Below are 12,497 nucleotides of genomic sequence, written 5' to 3' on the forward strand. Positions count from 1 at the left end.
TAACTCCGTTTGGTTCTTGTGATTATGTATTTTTATGAATTCAGTTCTGAATGTATAATTGCATTTCAACTCATGTACTTACTCCATTTTTTCACATTTTATGGAATTCTTTTGTTATTTTATAAGTTTTATTGGAGAAAATGAGCAAATGAAATATCCTTTGGAAATACTTTTATATGTAATCATTTTATTATACAGTTTACATAATTCTAAAACTCATTTTGCCTCTTCATATATACTGTAATGGTTAGGAAGGAAATATACCCTATTTTTAAATAATTTTTTCTTAATATAAAATAACTTCAATAAAATAATATGTTGTATTTATATAGCACTTTATTTTCTATAAAGGTGTTTTATGGTATAAGGTAGAGGAGAAGTTAAGATTCTCAATTTACAAATGAGTCTATATAAAATGCATATAGGTTAAATGCTATTCCTAAAAATTACAAAGCTGACAAGTGAGGAAATGTAGGCTACAACTCAAATCTTGAATTCTATTTGTTCCTTGCAAGACTTATATTTGTTATTTTACTGTGTATAATAGAGTGGGAAAGATGGACATTTTTTTCTTGAGTAATGGGCTCTGAATCTTCTTTTTTTTTTTTTCTGCTTACCCATTTTAGTCGGAACCAACTGTCAACACTGCCAGTACATTTGTGTAATTTACCATTGAAAGTCTTAATTGCTAGTAATAACAAATTGGTCTCGCTTCCAGAAGAAATTGGACATCTCAGACATTTAACAGAACTTGTAAGTTAATATTTTATTTTTTTATTGTCCCACATAACCATAGAAATACCCTGTTCTTTTATATGGTACAGATCCATTATTGCCGTGTATTTTTTAGTTATTTTGAAGTATTAATAATGAAGTTTTACTGATTGTTCAGTACTCAAGGGCTTCAGTACAGAATTAAGAAGAAACTGAACATACAAGTCTGACAGGCTCACATGGAATGGGGAAAGGTCATTAAATTAGGTTCTAATCAATATTAAGTGATTTCTTTCTTTTTTTTTTTTTTTTTAAATATATTTTATTGATTTTATACAGAGAGGAAGGGAGAGAGATGGAGAGTTAGAAACATCGATGAGAGAGTCATCGATCAGCTGCCTCTTGCACACCCCCCACCGGGGATATGCCCGAAACCAAGGTACATGCCCTTGACCGGAATCGAACCCGGGACCCTTCAGTCCCCAAGCCGACGCTCTATCCATTGAGCCAAACCGGTCCCGGCTATTAAGTGATTTCTGTTATTAAACTTTTGAGGTATAAGTATTAAATCTTGTTAATATCAATATTCTGATTTTTGGTTAACTCCCATTGGTAAATGGATACTATAGAGGTCAGGCTTACCTTTTTTTCCTTATATCTTTAGAACCTATCTCCCATTCTAAAGTAAGCTATCCTTTCATATATATATATATATATATATATATATATATATATATATATATTGATTTCAGACAAGAAGGGAGAAGGAGAGAGAGAGATAGAAACATCAATGATGAGAGAGTATCATTGATCGGCTGCCTTCTGCATGCTCCACACTAGGAATTGAGTCTGCAACATGGGCATATGCCCTGACCAGGAATCTAACCGTGACCTCCTAGTTCATAGGTCAATGCTCAACCACTGAGCCAGTCGGCTGGGCAAGCTGTTCTTTACTGCCTTCTGTTTCTGAGAACTTTAACCCTCACCTACCACTCCTTGTTACTCTTGAGTACTTTTGTTATGGGCATGGCAATAAGACTTTTTTCTTTTAATCACCAGGTTACATTATTAATTGAATTCTATAATTATCGTATTACAATTGAGGGAGCTAGCACTCAGATAGGATAAGGCCCAAGGTTCCATAATTGAAGTAGAATTTGAAGCCACTCTACCTTAACTCCAAAGCCATGTTTCATATTTCTGAAATGGTCAGATGCAGTGATGCCCATTGAGATTTGGGAGTATAGTTCCATGTACTTTTATTAATAATAAAGATGAACTTTACAAAAACAAACACTATACACATATACTCTAATTGGACTACATATTAGCTAACTTTTTCAGGTAGATTATGAATATAAAGGTCATGTAAAATTCACAAATATATTAAATCTGGAATCTTTATACTAGACCACTATTTATTTAGAGCCAGTTAGATCTAGGAAATAGTTCAAAAATGTATGTTTGTTGGCATTTCTTCAGAGCTTGGGTTAATAACATGAACTAATAATAAATTATATTCGTGATTGAAATTCTGATTTTTAAATCTTTTAAACTTTCTATTTCTACTTATTGAATCCTCAATACTTAAAATATAGATATGTCTTACAAAAGGTACTTTCAAATTTCTACCAGAGTGGTGAGTTGATATCCTAGTTATACAAACAGCTTTTGGCAGAGAAACAATTAGTAAACTTAAACTTACCGATTTATACTTCATGGTCTTTCTGCACCATTCTTATTCGTTTCTGAGTGAAAGTAAATTGTCTTTCAACATTTATATTTTCTGAAAGAAATATTATAGATTGCTATTATCTCTGGCTCAGGCTCAGTTTTCCAACCCTTTCAATTTCTTTTAGAGCTCTTTTAACTTTTATGCCTAGAGTATTAGACTAAGTCTAGCTTTTGATTCTACTTCTGTCACTAATTGATAGAAAAATAAAAGTAAAATTAATTTTTCTAAAAATGTTTTGGGAAAATTTAAAAATAATATTTGAAGCTTGTTGAATTTTTTGATAAGTGGTCTTTTCTTATAGTAAGTCTTTTAATATACTTTTTACTTCTATATTGGAGGAATTTTAGGTGTTAATGTGGCATCTTGATAATTAATAACCTAGGCAGCTTCTTGATGCTACACATGGGTGTATAAATTATTCTGGTTGGTCTCAGAATTATGTAATCCTGGATATATCAGGATTAGAACCTAAAGTCATTTCATTTTAGAACCAGTGGAATCAGAATCAAGCTATTACCAAGATACCAGAGGGCCTACCTAATATATATATATATATATATATATATATATATATATATATATATATATATATTAACCAGGTTCATCAGATGCTAATAAAGCATTATCTATATTTCCATATCCTTTTGAGTTATGTGTACTTTGTCATTTCCTCCTCACTTTGAATTTGATAAGGAATGATATGAGTCATCTTCAGAGTATCTTTATCTTATACTAGGGGCCCAGTGCACAAAATTTGTGCACTCGGGGGCGGGGGCCTCAGCCTGGCCTGGGTCCTCAGCCTGGCCTGCACCCTCTTGTAGTCCAGGAGCCCTCGGGGATGTGTAGCTGCCATTGAGGCAGGAGAGGCTCCAGCCACCGCCGCTGCGCTCACCAATCATGAGGCCAGCTTCTGGATGAGCGGCACTCCCCCTGTGAGAGTGCATTGACCACTAGGGGGCATCTCCTGCATTGAGCGCCTGCCCCTGGTGGTCAGTGCACATCGTAGCGATTGGTTGTCCCACTGTTTGGTCGATTTGCATATTAGCCTTTTATTATATAGGATTCTTGACCAGTTGAACTGGTATTTTAAAAATGGGATTTTTTTAAATGTATGTGGATTTTTTATTTTTTAAATTGATTTAAGAGAGGGAGGGGTAGAGAGAGAGAGAAAGATTGCTTTGTTTTTTTTTTTTTTTTTTTTTTTTTGTTTTTTTTTTTTTTTTATTTTTGAAAACTTTTTTTAATTTTTAATTTTAAAAAAATTTATGTGAGCTGAAAATAGATGACATGACATGAGCTGATGTCAAGAGGCAGGATGAGTCTGTCAGGCAAGAACTCTGCAATCCCACAGCAGTGAGAATCAGGGCTGTGGCATAAGCTTACTCATTGCTGCTTGATTTTAGAGAAGAAACTATCAAAATATTGTGGAGAGATTATGTGAATATCAAATCATCCTACTTTTTTTTTCTTTTCTTTTTTTTTTTTTTTTTTTTTTTTTTTAATTTATTTATTTATTTATTTATTTATTTTTTACATATTTTCTTGATTTTTTTTTATTGCCCCCCTCCCTCCCTCCCACACATCCCCTCCCTCCCCATAGTTTTATGTCCATTGGTTGTACTTATATGCATTTATACAAGTCCTTCGGTTGATCTATTATCTCCCCCTGATATCCCTACCCTCCCCACTGTAATTTGACAGTCTGCCTGTTGCTTTACTTTCTCTATATCTGTCTCTTGGTTCATCAGTTTATAAAGATCTTTATCATCCACCGATGTGTGAGGTCATGTGGTGTTTCTCTTTCGTTGATTGGCTTATTTCACTCAGCATGATGCTCTCCAATTCCATCCAGGTTGCTGCAAATGATGAGAATTCCTTCTTCTTTATGGCAGCATAGTATTCCATTGTGTAGATGTACCATAGTTTTTGGATCCAATCATCTGCTGACGGGCACCTAGGCTGTTTCCAAATTCTGGCTATTGTAGATTGTGCTGCTATGAACATAGGGGTGCATATATCCTTTCTGATTGGTGTTTCTAGTTTCTTGGGATATATTCCTAGAAGTGGGATTACTGGGTCAAATGGGAGTTCCATTTTCAGTTTTTTGAGGAAACTCCACACTGTTCTCCACAGTGGTTGCACCAGTCTGCATTCCCACCAGCAGTGCACGAGAGTTCCTTTTTCTCCGCAACCTCGCCAACACTTGTCGTTTGTTGATTTGTTGATGTTGGCCATTCTGACAGGTGTGAGATGGTACCGCATTGTTGTTTTGATTTGCACCTCTCGGATACTTAGTGACTTTGAGCATGTTTTCATGTGCCTTTTGGCCTTCCTTCTGTCTTCTTTTGAAAATATTCTGTTTAGGTCCATTGCCCATTTTTTAATTGGATCATTCATCTTCCTTTTATTTAGTTGTATAAGCTGTCTGTAAATGTTGGAGATTAAACCTTTATCAGTGGTAATATTTGCAAATATGATCTCCCACACCGTGGGCTTTCTTGTTGTTTTATTGATGGTTTCTTTTGCTGTAAAAAAGCTTTTTATTTTGAAGTAGTCCCATTTGTTTATTTTCTCTTTAGCTTCCATTGCCCTAGGGGCCGTATCAGTGAAGAAGTTATTTTGGCATACGTCTGAGATTTTGCTACCTGTGGATGCTTCTAGTATTTTTATGGTTTCCCGTCTGATGTTTAAGTCCTGTATCCATTTTGAGTTTATCCTTGTGAATGGTGTAAGTTGGTGATCTAGTTTCATTCTTTTGCATGTGTCTTTCCAATTTTCCCAACACCATTTATTGAAGAGACTGTCTTGACTCCATTGTATATTCGTGCCTCCTTTGTCAAATATTAATTGAGCATAGTGATTTGGGTTGATATCTGGGTTCTCAATTCTATTCCATTGATCTATTTGTCTGTTCTTGTGCCAGTACCAGGCTGTTTTGAGAACAGTGGCTTTGTAGTATAGTTTGAAGTCTGGTATTGAGATCCCTCCTACTTTACTCTTCTTTCTCAGAATCGCTGTGGCTATTCGGGGTCTTTTATTGTTCCAAATGAACTTTTGGAGAGTTCTTTCTAGGTCAGTGAAATATGTCGTTGGTATTTTAATGGGGAGTGCATTGAACCTATAGATTGCTTTAGGAAGTATGGACATTTTGATGATGTTGATCCTACCAATCCATGAACATGGTATGTTCTTCCATCTCCTTACATCTTCCTCTATCTCTTTTTTCAGTGTCGTGTAGTTTTCCGCAAATAGGTCCTTTATTTCTTTAGTTAAATTTATTCCTAGGTATCTTAATTTTTTTGGTGCGATGGTGAATGGAATTGCTTTTTTAGCCTCTGTTTCTGTAGTTTCACTGTTGGTGTATAGAAATGCCATGGATTTCTTGGCATTAATTTTATATCCTGCTACGTTGCCAAATTCATTTATTAAGTCAATTAGTTTTTTAATGGAGTCTTTTGGGTTTTTTATGTACAATATCATGTCATCTGCAAATAAGGATAACTTTACTTCTTCTTTTCCAATTTGGATGCCTTTTATTTCCTCCTCTTGTCTAATTGCAATGGCTAGTACTTCCAGAACTATGTCAAACAGGAGTGGCGAGAGTGGGCATCCCTGTCTTGTTCCTGTTCTTAGAGGGAATGGTTTTAGTTTTTGCCCATTGAGTATAATGTTGGCTGTGGGTTTATCATATATAGCTTTTATTATGTTGAGGTATGATCCTTGTACTCCCACTTTTTTAAGAGTTTTTAACAGGAAAGGGTGTTGGATTTTGTCAAATGCTTTTTCTGCGTCAATTGATATGACTATATGATTTTTATCTTTCAATTTGTTTATGTGATGTATCACGTTTATTGATTTGCGGATATTGTACCATCCTTGCATTCCTGGAATAAATCCTACTTGGTCATGGTGTATGATCTTTGTGATGTTCTTCTGGAGTCGATTTGCTAGAATTTTGTTGAGGATTTTGGCATCTATGTTCATGAGGGATATTGGCCTGTAATTTTCTTTCATTGAGTTGTCTTTATCTGGTTTTGGTATTAGGGTGATGTTGGCTTCATAGAAGGAGTTCGGAAGTGTTCCTTCCTCTTGGATTTTTTGGAATAGTCTGAGGAGGATAGGTTTTAGTTCTTCCTTGAATGTTTGGTAAAACTCTCCTGTGAAGCCATCTGGCCCTGGGCTTTTGTTTGCTGGAAGCTTTTTGATGACGGTTTCAATTTCTTCCCACGTCACTGGTCTATTGAGATTTTTAGATTCTTCCTGATTGAGTTTTGGCAGTTTGTATTTTTCTAGGAATATGTCCATTTCCTCCAGGTTGTTTAGTTTGTTGGAATAGAGTTGTTCGTAGTATTTTGTAACAATCTGTTGTATTTCGGTGGGGTCTGTTGTTATTTCACCTCTTTCATTTCTGATTTTGTTTATTTGGGTCCTCTCTCTTTGTTTCTTGGTTAGCCTGGCTAGAGGTCCATCAATCTTGTTTATCCTTTCGAAGAACCAGCTCTTGGTTTTGTTGATCTTATGTATTGTTTCTTTGGTCTCTATGTCATTTATCTGTGCTCTGATTTTTGTTATTTCCTTCCTTCTGCTTACACTGGGCTTTTCTTGTTGCTCTTTTTCTAACTCTTTGAGTTGTAGAGTTAGTTCATCTGTTACCATTTTTTCTAGTTTTTTGCAATAGGCTTGTAAGGATATGAACTTCCCTCTCAAAACTGCTTTTGCTGTGTCCCATAGATTTTGGATTGTTGTGTTTTCATTGTCATTTGTTGCCAGGATGTTTTTAATTTCTTCCTTGATTTCTCTGGTAACCCAGTCCTTGTTTAATAGCATGTTGTTTAGTCTCCATGTATTTGATTTCTTTGGATTATTTTTATTGTAATTAATTTCCAGTTTTATGCCACTATGGTCTGAGAAGATGCTTGATATGATTTCTATCTTCTTGAATTTGAATAGACTCTGCCTATGTCCCAAAATGTGGTCTATCTTTGAGAATGTCCCATGTGCACTTGAGAAGAATGTATATTCTGTGGCTTTGGGGTGGAATGTTCTAAAGATGTCAATTAATTCCATCTGGTCTAGTGAGTCGTTTAGGATTGATATTTCTTTGCTGCTTTTTTGTTTAGATGATTTGTCGAAGGGTGACAGTGGGGTATTAAAATCTCCTACTATGATTGTATTGCTATTAATCTCTCCCTTAATGTCCTCCAGCAGTTTTTTTATGTATTTGGGTGCTCCTGTATTGGGTGCATATATATTTACCAGGGTTATTTCTTCTTGTTGGATTGTACCCTTTAGTATTATGAAGTGACCTTCATTATCTCTTGTTATGTCCTTCACTCTGAGATCTAATTTGTCAGATATAAGTATTGCTACCCCAGCTTTTCTTTCCTTTCCATTTGCCTGGAAAACTTTTTTCCATCCCTTCACCCTCAGTCTGTGTGCATCTTTTTTTCTGAGGTGGGTTTCTTGTAGGCAACAGATGTAAGGGTCTTGTTTTCTTATCCAATCTGACACCCTATGTCTTTTGATTGGAGCATTTAATCCATTTACATTTAAGGTTATTATTGATAGGTACTCATTTGATGGCATTTTTATTCTATACCCATGTTCCTTCTTCAATTCCTATTTCTTTATTTTTACAGTAGACCCTTTAGCATTTCTTGCATTGCTGGTTTGGTGGAGATAAATTCCTTCAGTCTTTTTTTGTCTGTGAAGCTCCTGATTTCCCCTTCAATTTTGATTGATAGTCTTGCTGGGTACAGTATTCTTGGATTCAAACCCTTCCTTTGCATGACTTTGTATATTTCATCCCATTCCCTTCTGGCCTGATATGTTTCTGTTGAGAAATCAGTTGCTAGTCTGATGGGGGTTCCTTTGTAAGTAACTTTCTGTCTCTCTCTGGCTGCTTTTAAGATTCTTACTTTGTCGTTGTTGTTTGCCACTTTAATTATAATGTGCCTTGGCGTCTGTCTTCTGGGATTCATTTTGCTTGGGACTCTGCGAGCATCTTGGATTTGTGTGGGTTTTTTCTTCTCTATCTCAGGAAAGTTTTCTGTCATTATTTCTTGAAATACTTTTTCCACGTCTACCTCAGTTTCCTTTCCTTCTGGAACCCCTATTATTCGAATATTATTTTGTTTTGTAATGTCCCAAAGCTCCCGTAGGCTCTCCTCCTGCTTTTTAATCTTTTTTTCTAGAAGCTGCTCTAATTGGGTATTTTTTTCCATCTTGTCTTCTAGCTCACTGATGCGGTCTTCCGCTTCATCTAGTCTACTCTTGATGCTTTCTATTGAGTTCTTCATGGTAGCGATGTCATTTTTCATTTCTTCTTGGTTCTTCCTCAATTCCTGATGGTTCTTCCTCATTTCTTCTTGGTTATTGTCAAATTTCTCTTCCATTCTTTTTAGCCAACCAATAATCATTATTCTGAACTCTTGCTCTGGTAGGCTGCTTGCCTCTGGCTCGTTTACTTCCTTTTCTGGTGATGCCTGCTTTTCTTTCATTTGTGGGGTGTTTCTTTGTCTTCCCATGGTATCTCTTTTCAGGATGTCTGGTTATGTGGTGTTCTTTCTCTTGCGTTAATTTATAGGTGCAAAATACAACACTACCATGTACAACACGAGAGGCACTTAACAGGAATGTATTTACAATATTAATAACCTCTAATAAAGGTAACCCCTAGCGATAGGCAAATTAGGGTATAGGAGAGAAGGAAGGAAGGAAGGTAAAAATAAAATAAAGAAAAATTAAAAAAAAAAAAAAGTCAAAGAAGAAATAAAGTAATGACAAAATGAAGTTAGAAAACAGGGAGAAAAAGAAGAGAGAGAGAGAAAGAGAGAGAGAGAGAGAGAGAGAGAGAGAGAGAGAGAGAGAGAGAGAGAAGAAGAAGAAGCAAACTAAAAAAATGGGAAACAAACTATATATATGTGGAGAAAATTGCCATAGATCAACCAGTGAGCCCAGCCAATGCTGGTAACAATACTTGGAGATTAATACAAACTACAATACAATATCCACTATTATTAAGTAAGGTTATGATATACAGAAGTCAAAGAAACAAACAAAAACAGAGGATTTAAAAAAAATTACAAAGCAACAATAACAACACTGGAATAAGCATAACAATTTCACTGAAAAGCACCAATATTCACAATAATCAACCTTCACTCAAACAATGAGAAAAGGATAGAAAGTAGAACCGTTTTTTTTTTTTGTGTTTTTTTTTTTTTTTTTTTTTTTTTAACTAGTTAATATAGTGCAGAGAGTGATATTTATACACTTGTATCAGGGGTTGGAACTTAGATCTATGAGTATAGTGAGAGCTTTAGCAGGGGGTATACAGAAAGAATAGAGGAAAAACTAAAGCCGGAAAGGGATAGGATAAACTGGAGACTAAAAGGTTAAAGTTTAGTAAGAGAGTGATGGGGTAAAGGTCGAATTGAGATAGGGTTGAATGATGCTATAGTAGAGATTAAAATAGAATGAAGGTTACTCCCAATGTAAAATAAAGACGAAGTAAAATGGTACTGGGGAGGAAAAGAAAAAGAAAAAAAAAATTGCAAAATAGCAGTAGTAATAGTGAAGATAGAGATTGAAAAATGTAATAATTGAAAAGGTAAAATCAAGTAAGGAAAAAAGAAAAAAAATCGTTTCTGAAGTAAAAGATGTAAAAAATGAAAATTAACTAAAAAATGTAAAAAATGAAAATAAAATAAAGAATAGTATAATTAGCATAAAATTGTCCAGTAGAGTTCAATCACTTCCTCTGTTATTGTATTTGGTATGCCTGGTTCTTGGATCAGAGAGTCTTGCAGTTCCCAGCTTTCCACTGCACCTCAGTTTTGTAAGGTAGTCCTTAATTTTAGGCAGGCTATATCTTAGTTATTTGTGTCCATTTATTTATTTTTGATTAATTAAAAGAAAAAGAAAAAGAAAAAAGAAAAAAAAAAAGAAAAAAAAAAAAAAAAAAAGGCAGTTTGTAGTTCAGCCCTTAGGTGTCAGTGTTACTGGTTTGACCTCCCAGACTTTGGTTGCTCTGGCCCTCTTTCTCTCTGGGGGCGGGCCCTCGCAGCTCTCCCGGGCTACAATATAGGCGGGGCCACGGCCGCTCTGGGGGCGGGGCCTCGCGGCGCTCCGGGCCGCGGTGCTCTGGGCCGCTCTGGGGCCGGGGCCTCACAGCGCTCCTGGTGGCGCGCTCAGGGCCGCTCTGGGGGCGGGGCCTCGCGGCGCTCCGGGCCGCGGTGCTCTGGGCCGCTCTGGGGCCGGGCCTCGCGGCGCTCCTGGTGGCGCGCTCAGGGCCGCTCTGGGGGCGGGGCCTCGCTGGAGCAATGGCGCTATCGCAGCCTGAACTCTCAGCCTAGCCACGCAGACTCTGACCTTTCTGTGGGTGGTTGAAGAGCTTCCTTGAATCCACCCGCTTGCTCCGATCGGGGCGCCACAGGTGCTCGATGGACTCCTCGGCTGTGGGTTTTCCAGGCCTCAGAGAAGCTGCTCCCTTCCTGGTAGGGTGGGGCCGCCTTTGCGCTGAGCCCGGAGCTCCGGGAGAAGTCGGGAGTGCTGGCCGCTTGGTCAGGAAAAATTGTCCAGCGGACACTTCCTTACCTTCCTAGAGTGATCCGCTGCCCCTTAGCTGCTAATCAACATTCCCTGAGCGACTCAGATGTTGCTTCTATCTGTTTTGGGACCGGGGTCAGAACAAGTCCGTCTGTTCGGTCGCCATCTTCAAGCTCCGCCCCAAGATTGCTTTGTTGTTCCACTTACACATCTTGACTGGGGATCGATCCTGCAACCTTGGCATATCAATATGATGCTCTAACCAACTGAGCTAGCTGACCAGGGCTTGAAAATAAGGGGACCCTTTCCCCCTCCCCATGTGGGAATCTGTACTTATTCTTTAATCATCTCCACCTTTGCTATACCATCTTCTGTCTCGATCCATCCTTTGACTCCGGATCCAGTCCAAAAATTCCATATCATAAATGACAGTAAGCCAGGACAAGTGGAAAAGGGAAACTACAAAGGTTAAATAGCAGTTTGGAGCCATCTAGTAAATCCTATCTCCCCTAAAACAAGGACACTTAAAAGTAAATGATTTGCCCTAATCAGTTTGGCTCAGTGACTAGAGCCTCGGCCTGTGGCCTGAAGGGTCCCAGGTTTGATTTCAGTCGAGGGCAACAACCAGGGTTGGGGCTCAGTCCCCAGTGTGGAGCGTGCAAGAGGCTTAGGCAACCAATCAATGATTCTCTCTTAGGATTGATATTTTTTAACTCTCCTCCCTTCTCTCTGAAATCAATAAAAACATTTATTTTTTTTAAAAAGGATATTTTTTCAAATAATTTTATCATTTTTATAATTTTTTCTTCTAGCTTTATTAGAACAATATAAAATAAAATATTGTCCTATATCGATGTATTTATACTTTTTCCTTTTTTACCTTTTCACCTGTATTTTTATTGATCTGATATTCTATGCCTATCTGCTTCTTAAAACATTTAATTTTAATTCTCATAAAATTATTTAGGTATGTGTAAAATGTATAGAATCAGTCAGAAGACTGCATTTTTATAATTGATAGTAAATGCTTTTACAAACTACAGAATTATTCTTGGACACCGAGTCATAATTTTTTTATAACAGGGAGGAACTGCAACCTTATTGTCCAACCTCATTTTACAGGTTGTTTAAACCAGGCAAGTTTGGAATTTTAGAATAATTCTTTATTTTGTATCTTTTTTAAATAGGATGTGAGCTGCAATGAAATTCAAACAATACCTTCTCAAATTGGTAATTTGGAGGCCTTGAGAGACCTTAGCCTCAGAAGAAATCACTTAGTACGTTTGCCAGAAGGTAAAAAACTGTGAAATAATTGTTTTATTATTATTTGTCTTTTTATTTTAAAGATCACTGAGACTGATGGGCATAAGACAAAAATGTATGGAGTTACGGCCAATATTTGAGATGTAATGGTTGACTTAATATGTTATCTCTTCTATTGTGAATTTTATTTTATTTCCCCCCCAACATTTTTATTTCTTTATTTTGAAAAATTTAA

At 36.7% G+C, this 12,497-nt stretch overlaps 1 protein-coding gene across 21 annotated transcripts in view; it reads left to right on the plus strand.

Moving 5' to 3' along the window:
- The window catches only part of LRCH3 (leucine rich repeats and calponin homology domain containing 3), a 118,069-nt gene that overhangs the window by 44,247 nt on the left and 61,325 nt on the right, over window positions 1-12,497 (plus strand). For all 21 annotated transcript variants that reach the window (XM_084871589.1, XM_084871573.1, XM_084871590.1 and 18 more), the window contains exons 3-4: window positions 627-753; window positions 12,187-12,292. In XM_084871589.1, the coding sequence (XP_084727715.1) occupies window positions 627-753; window positions 12,187-12,292 (233 nt within the window). The remainder of the gene's footprint in view (window positions 1-626; window positions 754-12,186; window positions 12,293-12,497) is intronic.

This window comes from Pipistrellus hanaki, assembly GCF_964339955.1.
Source record: "Pipistrellus hanaki genome assembly, chromosome: 2".
NCBI classification, from domain to species: Eukaryota; Metazoa; Chordata; class Mammalia; order Chiroptera; family Vespertilionidae; genus Pipistrellus; species Pipistrellus hanaki.